This window comes from Thamnophis sirtalis, unplaced genomic scaffold, assembly GCF_051295495.1.
Source record: "Thamnophis sirtalis isolate CommonGarterSnake01/CBP01778 unplaced genomic scaffold, rThaSir2_p1.2 scaffold_2, whole genome shotgun sequence".
Classification (NCBI taxonomy): Eukaryota; Metazoa; Chordata; class Lepidosauria; order Squamata; family Natricidae; genus Thamnophis; species Thamnophis sirtalis.
In genome coordinates this window covers 21,030,119-21,054,850 of record NW_028261382.1, presented here as the reverse complement: position 1 = coordinate 21,054,850, position 24,732 = coordinate 21,030,119, and the positions used below count along the sequence as shown (strand labels likewise).

At 43.0% G+C, this 24,732-nt stretch overlaps 1 protein-coding gene across 1 annotated transcript in view; it reads left to right on the top strand.

Annotated features, from left to right (window-relative positions):
* MEGF11 (multiple EGF like domains 11) overlaps nt 1-24,732 on the top strand; it is a 451,035-nt gene that overhangs the window by 224,611 nt on the left and 201,692 nt on the right. Inside the window, exons 5-7 of the mRNA XM_087707602.1 lie at nt 3,658-3,904; nt 9,049-9,169; nt 19,324-19,460. Of these exons, the coding sequence (XP_087563728.1) occupies nt 3,658-3,904; nt 9,049-9,169; nt 19,324-19,460 (505 nt within the window). The remainder of the gene's footprint in view (nt 1-3,657; nt 3,905-9,048; nt 9,170-19,323; nt 19,461-24,732) is intronic.

The window sequence follows — 24,732 nt, the reverse complement described above, 5'->3', positions numbered from 1 at the left end:
AACCAGAAGAACTGCTGGTGATGGTGCACTTGTCCCCGGAGATGGCTGTGCATGCCACCTCTGGCACGCATGTCATAGGTTCCACATCACATTTCAATATGATTGGATTGCTGTTCTAGGAACATAAGTCCGAATAGCCTTTTCCACATCTGTAAATATATGTTTTCTTTTGGGAGACCCCTTATCTCTTCAACCATGGTTCCTGTGTTACTTGGAGTGCATACTTGTGAACTCCCTCAAAGGCTTTTGTGTCCAAATGTTCTTGGTGTTGAAAAGACCAGAGGTTGAGACACAATAGCTGATTCCAACTCATGAAAGCTACAATCACCCTCCAGTTCTTATTTCTTTTATTTGATTTTGTTATTATTTGGAGGCTGTTTACTTCTTCGTTTGGGCTTGAATTTTCAGATATGTGGAACTTTCCATCTGCTTGTTTTTATAGCAATTTATCAATTCTAGGACAAAAAAACCCGCCAATTCCTTTGTAAATTCAGTGACTATATTTTGAAAAATCCTAAATGCATTTTAAAAATTTGTTTAAATGTTTTATATAAATAGCCCCAAAATATAATCATGAATGTAATTTCCATCCATCCTTTTCTTGTTAATATGCATTGACTTAAACTGACCTAAAATCAGAAACTTCCTGGTACAGTGAGAACAATTAACCAGTAGAATGATTTGCCTCCAGAAGTTGTGGGTGCTCCATCACTGGAGGTCTTCAAGAAGCGATTGGACAGCCATTTGTCTGGAATAGTATAGGGTCTCCTGCTCGAGCAGGGGGGGTCAGACTAGAAGGCCTCCAAGCTCCCTTCCGACGGTTATTCTGTTAATCATTGGAATGACTTGCCTCCTGGAGTTCTGGGTGTTCCATCACTGGAGGTCTTCATGAAGAGATTAGAGAATAATTTGTCCAGGAGGGGATAAAGTTTCTTACCTGGAGCATGGGGTTGGATTAGAAGACCTCCAAGGTCCCTTCCAGCGCTATCATTCTAGGACTCTGTATTCTATTAAAGCTGGTAGTGTGACAAGATGCCACTAGACTTTTGATTTTGGGCTAATATAGACTAACATGGTTCTCCTCCTAATGGGAATAGACTTAGTAATTGGCTTTCTGTAGAAGTCATAAATCCAGAAGGGTCAGTGGATAAAGACTGTGAGGTTGATGGGACAGCAGTCTGGATATTAATGGAATCTGGATTAGTGCAAAGGACAGCGGGAAAGAAGAAGAAAAAATGAAACAAAACATGAACAAAACACATCCCTCCCATCCTGAAGTGTTGTGGAGTGTGGTGAATTATAGCATCTGCTGCCTGAAATCGAATAATGATAGGAGACTATAAAAGAGACTGATTCACATTTTAATGGAGTTCATGAGTGTATATCTGTTTACTTAATGCTAAAACCCTCGTTCCAATTTTGGCTGAAAATTAATCTGAAAAAGTTCTGACAAAAGGGGTGATGTATAGGGCTCAAACGGAATTCTACATGCCCTCCAGTACCTATTCAGATTATATCTGACGGCAAGAATACATTTTTATTAGAAATGGACTATAGAACCCAAAAGAAAGAAGAAACATCCCGACTTACTGTCAGGGTTCCAAATAGCATCCAAAAGTAAATCAGTGTCCAAGGCAAAGTATTGCTCAAAAGTGCCGATTTATTAAGAGAGTCATGTTGGCACATCTGGGAAAACCAGAATATGAAAGCTTCCTGGTTTTCCCCACCCAGATGAAAGTTCAAGATCTTTCCCCCACGCCCACCAGCCCGTCACATGGTCCAATCTCCCACTGCCATGCTGGCAGTTCCACCCATCCAATTCCGGTCAGATGCAGAGGTGCAGAGACAAAGGATGACCTTGGCTTTCTAGAAAGAATTTTGTTATGGCTACATATACATATACTCCGTACAACCCCCTCTCCCATTTTCCCACAATAGTAAATTCATAGTAGACTAATAGAAAGTGTGGCAGGCCTGAGGTCCAAAAGAAAAGATGGATGCAGGCCTGACACTTACAGTGATTAATCAGTGGAACAATTTGTCTCCAGAAGTTGTGGGTGCCCCATCACTGGAGGTTTTGAAGAAGAGATGGATAGGCATTTGTAGGAATGGTACATTTGTAGGAATGGTCCAACCTTGGCAATTTTAAGACTAGTGAACTTTGACTCCAGAATTCCCTAGCCAGTCACATTGGCTGAAGAATTCTGGGGTTGAAGTCCACAAGTCTTAGAGTTGCCAAGATTGGACGTCCTCTGCTTCAGGAGAGGGTTGGACTACAAGACCTTTGAAATCCCTTCCAGCCTTATCATTCTGTGATTCTAAGCTTGTGTTTTATTGGTAGTATGACAAGATGCCATTAGATTTCTGATTTTTGGCTAATATAGACTAACATGGCTCTCCTCCTAATGGGAATAGACTTAGTGATTGGCTATCTTTAGAAGTAATAAATTCAGAAGAGTCAGTGGATAAAGACTGAGTTGATGGGACAGCACTTTTGATATTCCCCATATTTATTTATTTTAATTTGTCAATAAGTGCAAGGAAACAAGTAGGAAAACACATGAAAAAATGGCACAAATAAATGGATATAAATAAGCAAAACATAGCCATAAACACACAAAAAGAGTACATATAAATGGGAGAGTAGGACAGGGATGGTAGGCACACTGGTGCACTTATATACGCCCCCTTAGGGACCTCTTAAGAAACGCATAAGGTCCACGGTAGACAGTTTAAGGTAAAAGGTGTGCAGGTTAGAGGAACTAACAACAGGATTGGGTAGGGTGTTCCACACATTTATTACTCTATTGCTGAAATCATTTGTTTGTCAAAATATTGACTGAGGAATTCTGGGAGTTGAAGTCCACAAGTCTTAAAGTTGACAAGGTTGGACACCCCTGGTATAAGGTCTCCTGCTGGAGCAGGGGTTGGACTAGAACACCCCCAAGGTCGCTTCAGTTCTTTGATTCTATGTTCTATCTTACAAAATAATGAATTAATAGCCTCTTCTATCATGAAATCAGTTCTTCCTGAGCACTGTTTGAGTCACATTCCCTGATTTCTTCAGATCCCCTTTATATCCTTGAGAAAGCTTGCAGCAAACCAAGTGTCACCTCCTCCACCTCCAAGAGATTCAATGAAATGTGAAATGTTCAAATGAAAACTCTGGGATAGAAACGATAAATTAACAATGGAAACTACGTACAAGGAAGCCCTGTATAAAATGTTTTACAGGTGGCATTTGCCACCGGCAAGATTAGCAGAGATGTTTAAAAACATGTCCAACAAATGTTGGAAATGCAATCAGATACCAGGTTGGTACCATCATATGTGGTGGACATGTCTAAAGGCAAAAGAATTTTGAACAAAAACACATAGACGGTTCCTTTAAACGATAAAGCAACATATAGATTTAAAACCAGAAATATTTCTGTTAGGTATACTGCCAGAAAAATATGACAGTGCGAATGTATATTTGATACGACATGTTTTGACAGCACCAAGAAGTGTATTTGCACAACATTGAAAAAATGAAGAAACTCCTACAGATGAAAATATAATTTAAAAAAATATTAGATTGGATGGATTGGTTAACATTAAAGATAAAGGACAGTTGACAGTTCTCTTTAAAGGATCTTCCTGTTGTTGTTGTTTCAGGTTGTGATCAGGACCACTGGGGCCCCCACTGCAGCAACCCTTGCCAATGCCGGAATGGAGCTCTGTGCAACCCCATCACTGGCGCCTGCGTGTGTGCACCGGGATACAAAGGATGGCGCTGCGAGGACCTGTGCGAGCCGGGAACTTACGGGAAAGGCTGCCTGCTCAAGTGCCAGTGTCACAATGGGGCAACCTGTGACCACAACACAGGAGAATGTCATTGTGCACCTGGATACACAGGAGTGTTGTAAGTCAAGGGTCTGTGGACTTTACATTCAGGGGAAGCAGTAGCTAGTTTTGTGTAGAGGTGAAGGCCTCGCGTTAGAAACAGGAAAATTGTGACTTCAAGTCCTGCTGTAGGCATGAACCCAACTGGGCCAGTTGTTTTCTCTCGGCCCTAATAGCAATAGCAACAGAACTTAGACTTACTGTATTTTTCGGAGTATAAGACGCACCTGAGTATAAGAGGCACCAAGATTTTGAAGAGGAATTTTTTTAAAAAAAAAGTTTTTGCACTCTGCAGACCTCCCAAAAACGACCCATTTTTTGCGAAAACGGGCCCATTTTTTGTCAAAAAAAGGGCATGCATAGCCTTTAGGAGGCTTATAGAGTGCTCCTTGGGGCAGGGGAGCAAAAAGGAGCAAAAAACAGCCTGTTTTTCAATCATATTTGCCTTCCCCAGCTCCCAGGAGCACTCTGGAAGCCTCCTAAAGGCTATGCATGTCCATTTTTGCAAAGGGGGTGGGGTTTCAGGAGGCCAAAAATGCTGTATTCAGTGTATAAGATGCACCCAGATTTTCACCCTCTTTTTTGAGGGAAAAGGGTGCATGTTATACTAAAAAAAATATGGTATATACCGCGTCATAGTGCTTTACAGTCCTCTCTGAGCGGTTTACAGAGTCAGCCTCTTACCCCCAACAATCTGGGGCCTCATTTTACCAACCTCGGAGGGATGGGAGGCTGAGTCAACCTTGAGCCTGGTGAGATTCAATTTGCCAAATTGTAGTCAGCCGGCGGTCAGCAGAAGTAGCCTGCAGTAACGCACTCTAACCACTGCAGCAGGGGTGGGTTTCTCGCCCCGTTCCAACCGGTTCGGTTGGAATGGGGCCGGCGGCGTCCTCGTGCATGCGCGCAGTTCACGCATGCGTACTAGCGTCTGTGCGATGCTCCAGCTGCTCCTGGAGGATCGCGCAGGCGCTGTATGCGTCCTGTGCATGCGTGGAAGCGCAGAACTCGTCAAAACCGGGTAAGAAACGCAGGCAGGTGGACCCTTCGGCGTTCCCGGAAGTTACTTACTTCCGGGTTCGCCGACCAACCGGTTCGCGGGGACCACCGCGAACCGCCTGAAACCCACCCCTGCACTGCAGCACCGTGACTCTTTAAAGAAGAAGACAAAGGCAACCCATGATTAGAAATGGGTTTAGAAATCGCCTAGAAATGCCAAGAAAATTGCAGGGACTTGCCCCAGGTAGTTGCCAGGAATCAACCCTGATCAAAATGCACAAAGTAATACTCAGGACAGCTTACCCTTATCTCTAAACATCATCAAAAATTGCATAAGCAATTTTTCACCTTTTAAGAGTTAAGCAGGGGTTAACAAGCAAAAAAATTCATATGCAAAGGAGGCACGTATTCTCTCGCCTCCTGTAGAGGGCATTTTTAGAGGCTTTTTAGAGTTCTCTGGGAGCAACTAGCTCAGTCTGACTCAGAGCTCTGGCCTTTCATGAGGGCAGGGCAGGCAGAAGCAGAGTTGAAATCGTCTCTGAAACAGCTGGAAAAGGTCTGTGTGGGGATGGGGGATGAATTCAAAAAGTTTGATCGGAAGGCAGCAGGGGAAGGGGGGATATGGCAGAGGAGCTGCTTTCAAGCCTTTGGAAAATATCCAATCCAACTTCTGTGTTTGTATTTGTTTGAGAGTGAGTGAGTGAGTGAGTGAGTGAGTGAGTGAGTGAGAGAGAGAGGGATCCAATTTCTCTGTGTCCGTGTGTCTGTTTGAGAGAGGGGGGAGGGAGGGAGAGAGGGAGGAAGGAGGGAGGGAGAAGAAAAAAATGGGAAAACTTCTTTTGCAAGGGGGGAGAATGCTGTCGCTTTAAATCGGAACTGAGCATGCCTGGCTGTGGAATTCTGGGAGTTGAAGTCCACAAGTCTAAAAAGTGCCTCACCAGCCATAAAGCTGACCGCACGTCACTGCCCCATGCACATGTGACACCCTGGGGGGGGGGGCTGGGCCCCAGCACATGCGCATACAATCTCCAAGTATCCGTGCATGACCTCCCATGCGTGCACATGTGACACCCACACATGCACCCTGTCCCCCGCGCACGCAGGCTATAGGTTCGCCATCAGGGGTCTAGACTCTTCTTAAAACCTCCAGTGATGGAGCACCCACGACTTCTAGTGGCAAGGTGTTCCACTGGTTAATTGTCCTCCCTGTCGAGAAGTTGCTCCTCAATTCCTTATGCTTCCTATCGGTGCATGTTCGTGGAGCATGGGGCAGAAGTGACATCACACATGTCACGACAGCATTCTGATGCCACCGCGGCTTCCAAGCAGACCCCAATGCTAATGTGCATTAATAGACCTATCATTCCCTGCGAATTGATCTGGCAAGAGAAAGCATTTATTTTTCTCAGTTCAAAAGTGCTTCCCTGAGACAGGCAGGGGCTATTGATTTCGCTTTCCTCGTAAATATTTATAAATGTTGTTGTTTATTGGGAACATTAGGGATCTGGGACAGATTAGAAATTCATAAGGAAATTCAGCTGCTTCCGCCTATGTGTGTGTGTGTGTGCGTGCGTGCGTGCATGCGTGCTCCAACCTCTCCTTGAGTCCATCCATCCAGATTTTCGGTATGTCTGTTGAATTGATCCTGCCTGACTTCTCCAAGTTTTATTTAGTTCCCAACCTCGGACTCAGGTGTGAGGTTTTCTCAAGGGCTTCGCAGTCCACAGTAAATCCCCTCTCTTTGCGGTCTGCTCTTAGGGACAGAGTTCAAATTTCTCGTTTGTTTTTGTTAAAGTTTAAAAACATGGAACTCCATCAGGGTAGATGGAGAAATTAATGGGGCTCTAAGTTATCCCAAACCGTTCAAGGTTACAATGAAAAAAGTGACTTATGACCATTTTACACTCTGTTGCAACCTCCCTGCAGTCACGTAATCAAAATTCAGATGCTTGGCAACTGATTCATATTTATGACGGTTACATTATCCCAGGATCATGTGATGATGGAACAAAGGTATCCTTCATCCTTGGAGGCTTTCAAGAAGAGACTGGACTGCCATCTGTCAGAAATGGTGTAGGGTCTCCTGCTTGGGCGGGGAGGTGGACTAGATGACCCACAAGGTTCCTTCCAACTCTGTTATTGTGTTATATTGAGACTTTGGAAAGAGTGCAAAGAAGAGCACAAAGAGCTAAAATATATGAAGAATGGTTACAGGGACTGGGCATGGCTGGTCTAGTGAAGAGAAGGACCAGGGGAGATGTGATAGCATATTCCAATATTTGAGGGGCTGCCCCAGAGAGGAGGGGGGAGGTCAAGCTATTTTCCAAGGTACCTGAAGGCCAGACAAGGAATAATGGATGGAAACTGGCCAAGGAGAGATTCAACCTGGAGATAAGGAGGAATTTTCTGACAATGAGAGCCATCAACCCATGGAACAGAAGTTGCCTTCAGAAGTTGTGGGAGCTTCATCCCTGGAAGCTTTCAAGAAGAGACTGGACTGCCATCTGTCAGAAATGTTGAAGTGTCTCCTGCTTGGGGATTGGGTTGGACTAGATGACCTCCAAGGTCCCTTCCAACTCTGTTAGTGTGTTAAATCTAAATATAAGGAATCCACCAAACGATTTGAAATGTTTTCCTTCTGCTTTTGGGAATGTTGTGGATTCTTTCAGTCGGAGAGGAAGATTACACACTTACCCTTTAAAACTGACTCTGGCCAGAATTGGTTCTTTTGCAGATTTCCTGGGTGGAAAATATGCATGTCTGGCCATCATGATTCAGTGGAATTTGTGTTAACCCTTACTCACATCCCACACATAAAGACACTTGTACTCTCCCTATATCTGGTGATGGTGCCAAAAAGTGAGCACTTCGCACTCGGGCCACAACCAGGAAGAGAAGCTACCTGGGGAGCATGTGCGCACCAGAAAATGAACTCCTTGTTTCTGACACACATGCCATGCTGATTGTCGTGTGCGCATGCATGCCAGAAACCCAGAAAAGGAACAGGTGATGATACGCATTCCTGGAGACATGGCTCACCGTGCCACTTTGGGCATGCATGCCACAGGTTCGCTATCGCTGTGGTAGGCTATGCAGGTAGTCCTTAAATTATGACCATAATTGAGGCCAACGTTTCTATTGTTAAGTGAGTTTTGCCCCATTTTATTACCTTTATTGCCACAGTTGTTAGCTGAATCGCCCCAATGGATAAGTTAGTAAGACGGTTGTTAAGTGAATCTGGCCTCCCTCCTTTTTGTGGTCAGAAGGTTGCAAAAGGGGATCACATGACCCCGGGACATTGCAACCATCGTAAGTATGAGCCAAGCATCTGAATTCTGATCACATGTTCAGGGGGATGCTGCAACAGTCATAAGTGTGAACAATGGTCATAAGTCACGGACCATTTTTTAGCTGCCGTTCTAACTTTGAATGGTCACTACATGAACTGATGTATGCCGAGGACTTACAGTATTTTTCAGAGTATAAGACGCACCTTTTCCCCCCCCCAAAAAAAGAGGGGGGAAATCTGGGTGTGTCTTATACACTGAATATAGCATTTTTGGCCTCCCGAAACCCCACCCCCTTTGCAAAAATGGACGTGCAGAGGGTTTGGGAGACCTGCAAAGTGCTTCTGAGGGACGGGGAGGGCAAAAACGAGTGAAAAACAGGCCATTTTTGGGAGGTCTGCAGAGTGCAAAAACTTTTTTTAATTTGCCTCTTCAAAATCTTGGTGCCTCTTATACTCCAAAAAGTACAGTACTGCCTGTATTTCATATACTCTTTATTTTGTATCAGGAGCCTCAAACCTTTTGAAAGCCTCAGCTGGGATTTGGGAGGCTTCAACTTGTGGCTGTCCATTTTCTGAAAGAGGGAAACCTTCAAAAATAAAATAGATTTTCTGTGAGCCAGAGTGGTGATTTTCTTTGGGAATAAAGACCTGTTAACGTAAACCAAAGGTTTTAAAAGAAATCCTGTCCCTTTCTGAGCAATAAATATTGGCTACCGACATTTTGCCCTCCACACTGTCGATGGGATTGGGCTGCATGATGGATGACTTGTGTGGGCCTGGGAGCAACGGTGCTGTAACTTACAACATTCTTTTGTCTCTCTTTCTATTCCATCTCGGTTGCTGGTTCCTTCTCCTTTCCTCCCAACCAACCCGAACAGTTGCGAAGAGCCGTGTCCCCCAGGCAGCCACGGAGTGCAGTGCGAACAGCGATGCCCCTGCCAGAATGGAGGAACCTGTCACCACATCACGGGAGAATGCACCTGTCCCCCAGGATGGATGGTGGGTAACATTGGAGCACCCTTGCAAACCGAGAGTCGAGAGGAATTGTAGCTCAAGGTTGAACGGTGGGGGAGTCCTCGGTGCTCTCTGAGCTTGGTGGCTTTTTGCAGCCATTTCATTTGCAAAGTAGGTGACATCACTAGCACTGATGATGGTCCCTAGTTGGGTAAAGAGAGGTCTGCATGAAAACTGCCAAGCTCAGAGAGCACTGTGGACCTCACACCTACAAAACACAAGCCTTACAATTTTTGTCAGAATATAATGGAATGGAATGGAATAGAATAGAAAACAAAACAAAAGAATAAAAAAGAAAAGAAAAGAACAAAGAAGAGAATAGAAAAGAACAGATAAGAGAAGAGAAAATAATAATAGAAAAGAAAAGAACAGAGAATAGAAAAGAATAGAAAAGAACAGAACAGAATATTCTGTGGGCACGTATGCTGTTGCCAGTTGTTCTTCTGGTTTCCGGTGCATGTATGTGCACTGGCCAGCTGGTCTTTGAGTGTGCCAGAGCGCCGGACATCTGAAGACCAGTTGGCAAGTGCGCATGTGCATGCCGGCCACCTGGTCTTCAGGTTTCTGGTGCTCCGGTGTGTGCAAAGACCAGCTGGCTGGCGTCCATGCGCATACTGGAAACCCCAAGACCAGGCATGCACCAGCCAGCTGGTCTTCAGGCTTCCAGCGCCATGTTCCAGTTTGGGCACTTGGTGCTGAAAAGGTTCACCCCCACTGGCCTATCCCATTTCAGAGAGTGTCTGTCCAGCCTCTTCTTAAAAACCTCCAGTGATAGCAGTGGTGGGTTGCTCTTACCTTCACTACCATTACGCTGCTCGTGGTCCATTCGTGACGCACTATGCATGCATCTGACGTGCACTGCGCATGTATGTGCACTCCACCACCCCTGCAACACCCAGCTGCTCGTTGGAGGTCCCACAGGCACTGCACACTGTGTGTGCATGCGCAATTGGCCCCGTTGCCTTAAAAACAGGTGTGGAAAGCAGGCGGGCGGGTGGGCCAAATAAGCCACTGTACCGGTACAGTCGCAGCTGCTTCCGACTACTACCAGTACGGCCATACCGGGCCATACTGGCCAGAACCCACCACTGAGTGTTGGAGCATCCAGGACTCCATGAGGCTATTTGCCTATTTATAAGAATCTCATTAAACTAACTGCACTCTTTTGGAAACAACCAGATGCTGGTTTCACAAATGAGGGGGGGGGGGCGTCTCCATCGCTTCTTCCATTGCAGGGATTCCAAGCTAGTCACTCTCTTCACTCTCTCCCGCCCCCCGCCCGGCCCCTAACTAGAGATTTCAGCAATCCAACAATTTATTTCTCTTTTCTTTCCTCCCGGGTGTAGTTTCCCCATTTCCTTGACTCAATTTCATCTAGTTTATTAGTTCCCCTTTTCTCTTTCTGGCTTCCCCTCCTCCTTTTTTTTAAATCTGTTTTTTTTTTTTCTGCAGAGAGAAAAGAAAAAAATAGTGGTTAGACCACGCCAAGGGGAAAATCCATTAGTTTTATCAATTGAGCTCTTTATTTTATAGGCAATTAATTTTAATTAGTAGTTATTAGTCCAATTAAAATACATTTATTTATTTGTTTTGTCCTGGCCTTGCCTGTTGTATTTTACTTTTATTTTACTTACGTGCATAGATATATTTGAACACCTGTACAAACCTGTCTGGATGCGCATTTATTGGGATGGTGGGACGAAAAGCATCTCTAACGAAACCTGGCTTTAAATTTTGAGAATGTAGTCTGTTTGGATATACATGGGCTGTAGGCTGGATTCAAATATTGAGCTAGACTGAAGGGTGATCTACTGAGCGAATATAACAATTTTGTGTTGTAAACCATATTTTAACGTACTCCCTGGGCTCTCATTGTACCACTGCAAACAGCCAGGTATCTATGGTAACCATTTAGATACCTGTGCATTTTTTTTAAGCCTTCTATTTTTTTTTCCAAAAGAAGAAAACTGCCAAATGCCAGCCTGTTGCATTATATTTATTTCTAAAATGTTTGTGGGCTTTGCACAAATCCGCAGATTGAGGTGGCTTTAATAAATATTGATTACGCCTTTTCTTTTCTTATGCTGTGTCTACACTGCCTTAACATCTCAAAACTCCAGGCAAAGAAAATATGCCTCTTGCCCCCCACCTGCTTACTCTCACATGGTTGAGGCCTAAAGCAGAACAAGAGCAGTCATGGTGTTTGCGAACAGACCAAAATGCTGGCATTTCAGTTCTAAAAACAGAGATGCTAAAATTCAGAATTAAAGATTTGGCCAGGATACACTTTACTTCTCAAATGGTTCTTCATTTGTGGTAAAGAGTTCTGGGAAGACATCTTCATCCATGCTCAATGGTAGAGTTGTCTCCTCCTCCTCCTCCTCCTTCTTCCTCCTCCTCCCCTCCCCCACTCCCCTTCCTCTTCCTTCTTCCTCCTCCTCCAGCGAGGCTGGCTGGGGAATTCTGGGAGTTTTGAAGTCCACAAGTCTTAAAGTTCCCAAGTTTGGACACCCCTGCTCTAAAGGGATCCAAATGACCAACTGTTGGCAAGGAGTATCAATCCTTCTAGTCAGAGCTGAAGAAGCTTCTTGGCTGAGAAGCGAAATGTCTTCAAAAGAAAAAAAACAAGAAAGTCCAGTTGCCGCCTGAAAAAAAAAAGCACCTTTGGGAAAAACTTGGGAGGTGCCCTTTTTTTAACTAAAGGGAAAATATAAAATGCTCCCCTTTGGACCGAGATTTAAGCATAGAGCATTTGTTGTGCATATCATCTCCCTGATTGCCCGAAGCATTTTACTGGTGTTAAGGAGTGACTGAGGGGGCCTTCCAAACAACGTGTTTATTCCTCCCCTTTCATCCTACGTGTCAAGAAAAAAAGGCTGACTTCCCCCTTTTATTTATTTATTTATTTTTTTTTTTTTAAAGCAACTAAATCTGTATCAATAACGTGATAATTAACTCCCTCTGGGTTTGCCAAAGGCTTCGTTCAGTTCTGCTATGCCCTCTGGCATTATTCCACCGTTTGACAATTACAAGAAAGAAAAGCCAAAGACTTGGGAGAGGCTTTAGCTGTTTAACCCTGAGAAGACCAGAAAAATGATTTGGAAGCTATGAATTAGGGGAGGAAATGGAGGAATGGGTGTTCTTGTCAGACATCTGTCAGATGGGCCTAGGAGGCTCAGAGCACAGGACATAGAATCATAGGACTAGAAGGGAGCTTGGAGGTCTTCTAGTCTAACCCTCTGCTCTAGCAGGGGACCTAATGCCATTCCAGACAATTGGCTGTCCAGCCTCCGGTAATGGAGCACCCACTACTACTGAAGGCAAGGCGTTCCGCTGGTTAATTATTTTCACTACTAGCAAATTTCTCCTTAATTCTAGGTTGGTTTTTGTAATCTATTTCCATCTATTGCTAAGGGATCTTAGAGGTCTTCCAGTCCAACCCACTGCTCAAGCAGGAGACCTTATACCAGTGATGGGGAACCTTTTTTTGCCTTGGGTGCCAAAAGCACAAGTGTGCCCACCCCATAACTTAGTCCCCTCCCCGTGCTGTGCCCCCTGTGCACGGCTTTCTTGGAGCCTGGGAGGGCATAAACGGCCCGTTTTCCAACTTCTGGTGTGCCTGGTAGGTCCGTTTTTCACCCTCCCCAGGTTCCAGAGGCTTTCTAGGAGCCCGAGGAGGGCGGAAATAGCTCACCCCCACACCCTGGAGGCCCTCTGGAGGCCAAAAGTGCCCCATTTCCAACTTCCGGGTTGTCTGTAGGGTTGTTTTTTGCCCTCCAGAGACTTCAGGGAAGCCTCCTGAAGCCTCCGGAGGGTAAAAAAATGGCCCGATGCGCAAACCAGAAGTCAATTCCCAAACCCCCGGTTTGCCCTTTGGGCCATTTTTTTTTCCTTTCTGGAGGCTTCAGGGGGCTTCCCTAAAGCCTCCGGAAGGCGAAAAAATGAAGGTCGAAATGGAGCTGACAGGGCAAAGCCTCGTGTTCCCTAAGAAATGGCTCTGTGTGCCACCTGTGGCACATGTGCCATAGGTTCACCGTCACGGCCCTATACCATTCTGGTCTCTTCTTGAAAAATTCCAGTGATGGAGCACTCACAACTTCTGGAGGCAAGTTGTTCCACTGGTTAATTTTTCTCACTGACAGAACATTTTTCCTTAGTGCTAGGTTGCTTCTCTCCTTGATTAGTTTCCACCCATTGCTTCTTGTTCTGCCCTCAGGTGCCTTGGAGACTAGTTTGACTCCCTCTTCTTTGTGGCAGCCCCTGAGATATTGGAACACTGCTATCACGTCTCCCCTAGTCCTTCTTTTCATTAAACTAGACATACCCTGTTCCTGCAACCGTTCTTCATATGTTTTAGCCTTCAGTCCCCTAATCCTCTTTGTTGCTCTTCTCTGCACTCTTTCTAGAGTCTCCACATCTTTTTTGTATTGCAGTCACCAAAATTGGATGCAAGTAAATCAAGCCGGGTTTACTTTTACATTTCACAATCTTCCTTGGCGAGAAGTAATAAAAATAACACACAATCTTATTAACTACAGTGAATACATTATTTTTTTTGCAGAAGTGTCATAACCCACATTGCTTGGAGAAGTGCATCACCTGGGTAGCATCCAAAACAGTTAAATGCAACAAATAAACACAAATAAAAAGCTGAATACAGAACCCAGCATGAATGGAATCGCTCCAGCCTCTGGCCTATTTCGAGTGGCACGACCTGAACGTTGGTGCCAAGCTGTTGTGCGATACATCTGTGGCACAGCGCTGTGATTTGCACTAGTTGTACATCACACCAAAACAGAGACTACAACATAACCTGCAGGCTTGAATCAATACAACATAATTGCTGCAGGGTTAAAAACACCCTGCAGAAAATAGGAAAACCAAAATTAATAGGGTAGCTTCAAAAATTCTCTTCTGCCAACAAGCCCTGGCGAGCCATAAGTGTTTCACCTACATTGATACAGAGTAGGTCCTTCGAAGGATGCTGGGAAATTTCTTAAAAATCATATTTGAGGTTGCTTTTTCCCCTGGGACGAAGCCGAGGTCTGGAGTGCCTGCTTGGGAAAGGAGTTGAATTTCTAAGTAAAAGTACTGTGCTTACAAACACTGAGGGTGAGTTTAAGAGAGCCTCTCCAGGGCTTTCATTAAAAAAAGAAAAAGAAAACTCGAGCATGGCTGTAACACAAGTGAAACTTTTTCTTCTTTTGCTGGAATTTGAAAGTCTTGGAATTTGTCTTTTGGCCGTAGCCAACTGGAATGTACAAGCAGAGAGACCTGGAGGATGTGAGTTTGTGCTCCCCAGAATATCTAACTTGGACTTTGCTTTCTTGTTTAGGGTATTTTGAGAAGAAAGATGTGATATACAATTAAATATAAGTTAATCTTTATTGTCATTGTACTTAAATACAACAAAATTTGTTTTAACTTCACTGGTGCAAAATTATAGCAGAAACGAAAAAAGAAAAAAACAACCTAGCGTGTGCATGGAGTGATTGTGGTTGTATTTAAAAGTCTCACAGCCTAAGGATAGAAACTATTTCTAAACCCATTTGTTCGGCTGGCTATACTTTGATGTCTTCTGCTCGATGGTAGAAGTGCAAAGAGACACTGACGAGAGTGTGAATCATCTCTGAATATTTTCCTTACTCTGCTTACTCGCCCTGAGAGGAGCCTGTGCTGAACTTCATCGTAGAAGATGTAAAGGACCCAACCCTTACTGTTTGTGGACAAACCATCAGGAACTCTTTGATCCATTCACAAGTGAGGGGAGGGAAATTCCATAGCTTAAAATAAACTTTAGAGCAATATAGCACTTATAACTCATAGTGCTTTATAGCCCTCCCTAAGGATTTTACAGTCAGCCTCTTGTCCCCAGCAATCCAGCTCCTCACTTTACGTGGAAGGACGGAAGGCTGAGTCAACCCTGAGCTGGTCAGAATCGAACTCTTGGCAGTGGGCAGAATTAGCCTGCAATACTTCATTTTCACCACAGCGCCCCCAAGGCTCAGTGGTTTATTTGAAGAAACATTCCTGCAAGTCATATATGACTTTAGGTTATTAATGAACATCAGGTTCGTTTTGATTTTACTTAAAATTATAGATGTCTTATGATATTCTAAGAGAGCATCCAAAGTATGGTAATTTAAGCAAATAAAATTTTTCGATTAATTTGGTGATTCATTTTGTTATTTTCTTGGTTGTGTTTGGTATTCTCGTGAGTCTTCTCTGATCCCAAAGTTTAAGAGCATCAATAGTATTTCTCTTCTGCTTCTTCAAAATCTACTTAATGGATTGGGTTTTTTAATTTTAATTTATTTCTCCCTACCACCTAGAGTTGGGATGGCGAACCTATGGCACACGCGCCACAGGTGGCATGCGAACCCATATGTTAGGGCATGTGAGGCGTTGCCTTGTCAGCTCCAGCACACCACCTGACTTCAGCCTTCATTTTTGGCCATTTTTCGCCCTCCGTAGGCTTTCCTGAAGCCTCTGGAGGGAGATAAACAACCCAACGCACAAATCAGAAATTCAGGAACGGACTTCCAGGTTGACAGTAGGGCCGTTTTTGGCTCTCCGGAGGGCAAAAAACGCCCCTACTGGCAACCCAGAAGTCTGTTCCTGAACTTCCTATTTGCCTGTAGAGCAGTTTTTCACCCTCCGGAGGCTTCAGGAAAGCCTCCGGAGGGCGAAAAATGGCCAAAAATGGAGGCCGAAGTCAGCTGGCCAGCGCATGCATCAACGCAGGATCTGGCAGGGCAATGCTTCACGTGCCCTAACAAATGGCTCCGCGTGCCATTACGAGTATAGGGTCTCCTGCTTGAGCAGTGGGTTTGATTTGAGGATCTCTAAGGTCCCTTCCAACTTTGTTATTTGCACGGCCACCCACTCCTCTCAGTGAGTTTGGGTGGCTTACAAAAATAGGAGTCTTGTCTTCTTTGAAACAGAATGAGGAAGTGTGCTTATTATCAGATTAAATAAATGGCTTGCATTTCTGGACATGAGCAGATTAATCCAAAACGATCTTCTGCACTGCAGGTCACCATCTCAGAATCCAGATGCTTGTGAGATGAGCAATGGTGTCTCTCTTTTGCACAGTTTGAGGGTCACCATCTTAGGAACCAGGAAAGATTTTGGTGTTCTGCTTACTGTAGTTTAACAATAAAAGCCACATTCTCTTCTTCACAAGTGGCACTCTGAAGGATCTTGAAGTATACAAAGGCTTAGTAGTCAGGGATTGGGTTCAGACAGCAAACTTAACTTGGTTATTTAAACAATCCATTATCTCAACTTGTAGGATTACATTGTTGACAGTTGAGTATTAAATTAAGGTAATCCAGATTTTGGATCTGTGCCATACATTGATGGGTAAATTAGAAGGTCTGGATTTACATTCTACACTAAATCAGGAGTATCCAATATTGACAACTTTTAAAACCTGTGGATTTCAACTCCCAGAATTCCACAGTCAGCATAGCTAACTGGGGAATTCTGAGAGTTGAAGTCCACAAGTTGTAAAGTTACCAAGGTTGGATATCCTGCACTAAATCATAGAAAAACTAAACTAGGTTGATATACGTTGCATTGATCAGCTATTAGGTCCTTAACTGACCTAATTAAACATCACAAATGACCCAACATTTCTGGATTTCCCCCCCCCCCACACACACACACTTTTATCAGCCCAGAGATTAGTCAATATGTCCTTTCTCTTCTTTTCTAAAATATTTCCTCCTCATTTGTCCAAGAGAAGAAGCCAGATGGAGAAATGAGGTGACATGGCTGATTGCCATTTAATCTTTTGCAATAAAGCTGCAAACAGGCAAATACTTTTATAGGTTTTATATTTCTGGCAACAGGCGAGTGAGAGTTAAGTCAAAATCATTCAGCAGTTTCTCTGAAGTGGTCACGAGGGACTTCTCCCGAGCTACCACTTTCTCCGAGAAGAGGGTTTGTTGTTGCTTAATATTCAGGAAGTACCTGGAACATTTGAAGTTATAATCAGGAGGATTAAAAAAATCCCTGCTTAGATGCAAAATTTCTGATACTGGGGATACAGACTTGAAAGGAATGCCAGCATGATTCGCTTAACACAGGAACAAATAACAGTCTATAGAGGTTGTCCTCACTTACTAACGGACAACTCTATTGCTAAGCAATGCGGTCCTAAAGTATAGTATCATATGACCACATTGATATATGATGTTTATTTTGTTGCAGCCGTTAAGCAAATGCCACGCAGGGAAGTGCTCTGTGACATGACCATGATTTGAGGCTTCCTGCTGGCTTCCCCAGTGACTTTTCTTGTTGGAAGTCAGCTGTGCACACAGGATGCTATGACTGTCATAAATGTGCAACAGCGGCAGCAAAGATGCTCTAACACAAAAATTGAAATATATTTTCATTCACACCATGGATGATGGCTGTAAAAACTAATGGAATTAGCAGACATGGCTAAATTAATGCTTTAATTAAAGAAAAGGAAGCAACTAACTTTGTTTTCTACTTGGAAACCACTTCTGGACTTTGTGCTTGAAGTGAAAAAAACATGAAAGTTTGATTTTGGGTATTGTTGACTAGATAGATTTGTTATTATAGGAATGGTTCGTATATATTATTGTGAAAGTAAAATTTGTGGCTGTAGGTTATTATCTTATTCTATTGCACTAAAAAGTGTCAGAAATCAATGGTTTTCCTTCTTTTTCCTCTTTTCCCCTACACTTTTTCCTCTTCCCCTTTTCCTCCATGATTTTCCTACTATTTTCATTTTTCTTTGTATATTTTGATAAAGTTAGAAAATTTGGAACTCAGAAAAACATTGAATAAAATATTAATAAGTAACCAAAAAATATGCAACAATTATCAAGTGTCCAAATCACCAGTATGTGACTGTCCAACATATCAGAGTTGTTTTTAAATATGAAAATATTTTTGGCATTGATGGACACTCTCAGAGTTACCGTACACTGCAATTCATCTGAAGAATATGTTGTTAATGACACTTCGCAGAGAAACAGGAGGTAGGAAAGGAAAGACAATATTTTTCGTAGATTCAGTACATCATGTTTCAGAATTGTTGAGCTTTATGAGATTGCTAACACACACACCCCAAAGATTCCTGAATAAGTGATTTTATATGCATGTATACATTTATGTGTGTATTTGTGTGTATGTATATGCATGTTTGTGTATATATTTGCACATCCATTGTTCTATTCTCCATCCACTTATTCAGCAATCTTTGTTTTGTGTGTGTGAGTGTGTGTGTGATTCCTGAGTAGGTGAATGTATATGTATGTGTATGTGTGTGTGTGTGTGTGTGTGTGTGTGTGTGTGTGTGTGTTTATTTACATTTACATTTATGTATATATATATATTTGCATATCCATTGTTCTATTCTCCATCCACTTATTCAAGAATCTTTGTTTTTATTCGAATTGCATCTTAATAACAACTTTTAACAAATATTCTATATTTTGTATTCAAAGTTTGTTAAACTTGGTCCAAATTCCACCTTTTAAATTCCTTTTGGAGCAAGACTATTATTTGAAGATATTGATATCGCTTCTCGGTCTTTTGGGTAAGATCAAGTGTAGTGTGTGAAGATATTAAAATTAACTTGACATTTGGTTTTTGATCATCCCAAATAGGTTACAGAAGTTACACAATAACAAAGGGACCTTGGAGAGCTTCTATTCCAACCCCCTGCTCAGAGACTCTATACCTGTGATGGCGAACCTATGGCACGCGTGTCAGAGGTGGCATGCAGAGCCATCTCAGCTGGCATAAGTGCCGTCACCACAGGTCAGATCTCCATGGCATTTCTTTTGCGAGCTTCTCTTTTCCTGCAAACGACGAAAGAGAAGCTCCCGAAAGAAAAAGATCTTACCCCTTGCCGCATTGCCGGTGTTGGAATGCCCCATCTCTCGCTGGCCAGCTGCACATGCATGTTGGTGTATATGCATGTCAATGCGCGTACACATACCCTTCCGTTTGCACGCATATGCAGTTTGGGTTCTCGGTGTCCAAAAGGTTTGCTATCACTGCCCTGTACCATTCCAGACAAATGGTGCTCCAGTCTTGTCTTAAAAACCTCCATATTAATCTGATAATACCTCTGTGTCTCTCTTTCTCTCTCTTAGGGTTCTGTGTGTGCGCAACCTTGCCCATCAGGAACATACGGCATTAACTGCAGCCAAGAATGCCCCTGCCATAATGGAGGACAATGTGATCACGTGACAGGAGTCTGCCTCTGTACTGCAGGGTATATGGGAGACAGGTAAGCGTTGAAGTCAGATAAGGGGAAACCCAGGTTTGCATTCTTACCAAAAATATATATATCTGCTAATGTCTCATGTGGATACTTACATCACAGCCTTTCTGTGCACCAAGAAAAACCATCTTGCATGCACAATCCTTCTGGGATTCTAACTTCTTTCAGATGCTGGGAAGCGGCTGTCTGGCTGACTGGCCTGCCATATGAGCTTGGGTTTGGTAGATCAACATCTCATAGAATAACAAAGTTGGAAGGTACCTTGGAGGTCTTCTAGTCCAACCCCCTGCTTAGGCAGGAAACCCTACATCACTTCAGACAAATGGTTACACTACTGACTCATATTTGAATAACTGCCCACTAGGACTCTAAAATCCCTTTCACAGTTACTGCTATTGAGCCAAGTTTCAAGTAATAGCAGAGTTGGAAGGGGTCTTGGAGGTCTTCTAGTCCAACCCCCTGCCTAGGCAGGAAACCCTATACCGTTTCAGACAAATGGCTATCCAACATCTTCCTAAAGATTTCCAGTGTTGGAGCATCCACAACTTCTGGAGGCAAGCTGTTCCACTGACTAATTGTTCTAACTGTCAGGAAATTTCTCCTCAGTTCTAAGTTGCTTCTCTCCTTGATTAGTTTCCACCCATTGCTTCTTGTTCTACCCTCAGGTGCCTTGGAAAATAGTTTGACTCCCTCTTCTTTGTGGCAACCCCTGAGATATTGGAAGACTGCTATCATGTCTCCCCTAGTCCTTCTTTCTATTAAACTAGACATACCCAGTTCCTGCAACCGTTCCTCATATGTTTTAGTCTCCAGTCCCCTAATCATCTTTGCTGCGCTTCTCTGCACTCTTTCTAAAGTCTCCACATCTTTTCTACATCATGGTGACCAAAATCTCTACCTGTATATTTGGTTTTATCTTGCTTAAGTCCAAGATCTTAGCTTTCTCACCGGTGAATTGCATTTTGTTGAATAGGGGCAAGTGTTCAAAACTGTCAAAATACTTCTTATTGAAAATTTCTTATTGAAAATTTCTTATTGAAAATTTCTTATTGAAAATTTCTTATTGAAAATTTCTTATTTTTTTTAAAAAAAATTGTTATTAAGAATTTCTTATTGAAAACTTATTGAAAATAAATTGATAGGGATCAACCTATTTTCCAAAGCATCAGAGGGTGGCACAAGAAACAATGGATGGAAACCAATCAAGCAGAGAAGCAACCAAGAATTAAGGTTAAATTTCCTAACAGTGAGAAAAAATAACCAGTTAAATGGCTTCCCTCCAGAGGTTGTGGGCACTTCATCACCCAACTGCCTTTTGTCTCAAATTGTATAGGGTCTCCTCCTTGAGCAGGGGGTTGGACTAGAAGACCTCCCAGGTCCCTTCCAGTTTTATTCTTCTGGATCTTGAGCCTATCTTCTAAAGAACTGGCTTTCCCTCCCATCTTGTATCATCTGCAATAATTAAGATTTCAAAAATCCACTGCGGATTAAATTAAAATCCTTTTGGGGGGGGGAAATAGATGAAGAAATCACACCAAAACTCTCTCCTAAAGGTGAAGAGGGAAATGGATTAAATTTTGCCTGAACTGCACAGTCTAGAATAGAATAGAATAGAAAAACAGAGTTGGAAGGGACCTTGAAGGTCTTCTAGTCCAATCCCCTGCTTAGGTAGGAAATCCTACACCACTTCAGACAGATGGTTATCCAACATCTTCTTAAAAACTTCCAGTGTTGGGGCATTCACAACTTCTGGAGATAAGTTGTTCTACTGATTAATTGTTCTAACTGTCAGGAAATTTCTCCTTAGTTCTAAGTTGCTTCTCTCCTTGATTAGTTTCAGCCCATAGCTTCTTGTCCTGCCCTCGGGTGCTTTGGAGAATAGCTTGACTCCCTCTTCTTTGTGGCAACCCCTGAGATATTGGAAGATTGTTATCATGTCTCCCCTAGTCCTTCTTTTCATTAAACTAGACATACCCAGTTCCTGCAACCGTTCTTCATATGTTTTAGCCTCCAGTCCCCTAATTCTCTTTGTTGCTCTTCTCTGCACTCTTTCTAAAGTCTCCACATCTTTTCTACATCGTGGCGACCAAAACTGAATTCAGTATTCCAAGTGTGTCCTTACCAAGGCCTTATAAAGTGGCGCTAACACTTCATATGATTTTGATCTTGGGGAGAAATTTTAATATTTTTCAAGCAGGCAATTTCAGTCAGTCAATCCGAATAGAGCTGGAAGGGACCTCGGAGGTCTTGTAGTACAGAGTCCATAACAATTTGCCACAGCCAACTCACCATGGCCAACTTATCATGGCCAATGTGCCACAGCCAACTTGATGCATGGCAACATGACCCAGGACAAAGAAATGCTGGAATAGAATCATTAAAGAAAGGATGAACAAGGAGGGACAGAGTGAAATGTGAATGGCAAAAATTAAAATACTTTTTATTTATTTTAAATAATTAAATAGAATAGAATAGACTAATAGAATAAAATAGAACGTGGACCTAAGGCTTGCTATTGGTTGCCTTCCTACATACGTTATAGACTTAATTAATGCTCTTGCTAGAACTTATATTTGAGACTGATTTTAACCGTGTTGTTGTAATGTAGATATTGATGAGTCAATACGCAATGCTTGCATTTACCCGTTCATCTTTTAGATGTATTGTTTAAATAGAGTTCTTCAATAGTCCCGTGGCGAGTTCTCCCATTCTGTCCAGCCCAGTGTTTCTCAACCTTGTCAACTTGAAGATGTCTGGACTTCAACTCCCAGAATTCCCCAGCCAGCGAATGCTGGCTGGGGAATTCTGGGAGTTGAAGTCCAGACATCTTCAAGTTGACAAGGTTGAGAAACACTGGACTAGCCCAATCCCCTGCTCAGATAGGATGGCTAACCATTTTCCCCTCTGGTGTCGAAAGCGTGAGTATGCACACAATAGCACACAAGCGCATGCCCACACCTCTAATGCAATGCCCCCCATGCACCCTGCCCCCGCACATGCATGCGTGACCCCCCTGCGCTCCCCTTCCGCTTGCACACGTGCATGCGTCCCCCCTTACATTCCTACCCCCCGCTCATGCGCGTGTGACACCCTCAAGGCCCATTTTGAGCCTAGCAGGCCTCCCTGAATCCTCCGGAGGCTTTGCCCTCCCCCAGCCCTCCGGAGGCCAGAAACGGCCAATTTCCGGACTTCCGGGAGGCCCATTTTCCGCCCTCCCAGAGCCTCCGCGTAAGCTCTGTACTTAGCTGGCATCCAAAATGGGCCGCGTGGAGACTCCTGGGAGGGGAGGGGCAGCTGGCCAGCGCGCATACATGTGGGGTGGAGCTTACCTGGGGCAACAGCCCGCGTGCCCGCAGAGGTAACTCCCATGCCACCTTTGGCACCTGTGTGTTAGGTTCTCCATCACAGCTCTCTACCTTCCTGTGGCACTTCTATTTCTGCATCCCAAATGAACAGTAGGATCGGTTCAGTGACAAATATGAACATTGGTACATTGCTGTACAGGTGGTGCTCAACTTGTGACTGCAGTTGAGCCCAAAATGTATGTTGCTTAAGTGAGGTATTTGTTAAGTGGGTTTTGCCCCATTCTATGGCTTTTCTTGCCACAGTTGCTAAGTCAGTAACCTGGTTGTTAAGTGAATCTGGTTTGACCCTGGGTCACTGCAACCGCCATAAATATGAACCAGATTAAATATATTTTATGATGATTGGATATTACAATGACTATGTTAATGATATCCCAATGGCTGTATGTACATTTACACACCGGAATCAAATGCCTTGTGTGTCTAATCACACTTGGCCAATAAAGAATTTTATTCTAATCAGTTGCTAAGAGTCTGAATTTTGATCACGTGACCATGGGGATGCTACAACAGTCGTAAGTGTGAAAAATGGTCATAAATAAGTTTGAACGGTCACTAAATGAACTGTTCTAAGTCGAGGACTATCTGTACTGTTGTCTTGGATGAAATCACCTAAGGATCCCATAAGGCTTTAGAAAACAGTCCTTGGGCAGTTAAATTTGCAACACTGGTCCACCAATATCAATAAATTTATGTCCTAATAAAAGCATTAATTTTTAATTGATCACAAGATGCTAAATCATTGATGAGAAACGTTGTAAAGTATAGTAAGGCAATGTTATGCAATCTGAGATCCTTTGTTTTATTTCTCGAAAGATTTATCTGTCATCCCCAGCTAACAAAGTCTCGGGGCAGCTCACATATCTTAGAGAGAGAGAGAAGTATAAATAAACATTCACCTCAAATAGAAAATAGCACCTTTGAGAGATAGGAACACAGACAGGATGGGAATCAAACGAAAGGCTCAGAAACATTTCCCCCAACTCCTAGTTTACAAAATATAAAAAGATTTCTGATTTTTTTTTTTTTTTTAGGAAGCAGGTAACGGGGGAAGAATATTTGGTAGTTGATGCAAATCTTCCCTAACTTTGTATTCTTGAACCAATATATCAATAGAAATTAGTTATTTTTTTTTAAAAAAATCTAAAATTCTTTGATTTTTCAGAGCAATTGTTCAACAGTAATTAAAAACCATACACAGGCAGTCCTCAACTTACAACACTTATAACAGTTCATTTAGTGAGCATTCAAAGTTACAACTGCACTGAAAACAGTGATTTATGACCATTTTTCACACTTACGACTGTTGCCGCATGTCCTTGGTCACATGATCGAATTTCAGACACTTGGCAAACCGACACATATTTATGACGGTTGCAGTGTCCAAGGGTCATGTGATCAGCTTTTGTGACCAACAAAACCATGGGGAAGCCAGATATACTTAACAGCCATGTTATTAACCCAACTACTGACATAATTCACTTAACAACCATGGCAAGAAAAGTTGTCAAATGGGGCAAAATTCACTTAACAAATGTTTCACTTAGCAACAGAAATGTTTGGCTCAATTGTGGTTGTAAACCAGGGATTACAACTGTCCATTTATGTGTGGAAATACTATAGAAAAAAATGCTTCCAAGAAAATTGCCTTAAAAAACCCAACCATTTAAACGAAAAACACATTCAGAGCAGTGAACTCTGAAACACAAATTTTAGGTTTTTTTTTCGCGGGGGGGGGGGGGAATAACCCAACCTTGGATTGGAAAATAAATTGATAAATCTGGCACGCTTGCAAAAATTGCAAATAAGTCAACAGCTTTTTTTCACGCTTGCTAAAAAGCAATAATCTGAAATGATCAGTGAGACCTCCAGTGGTGGCATTAGAAACATTCTTCTTGGCTCTCCGGAGTTGA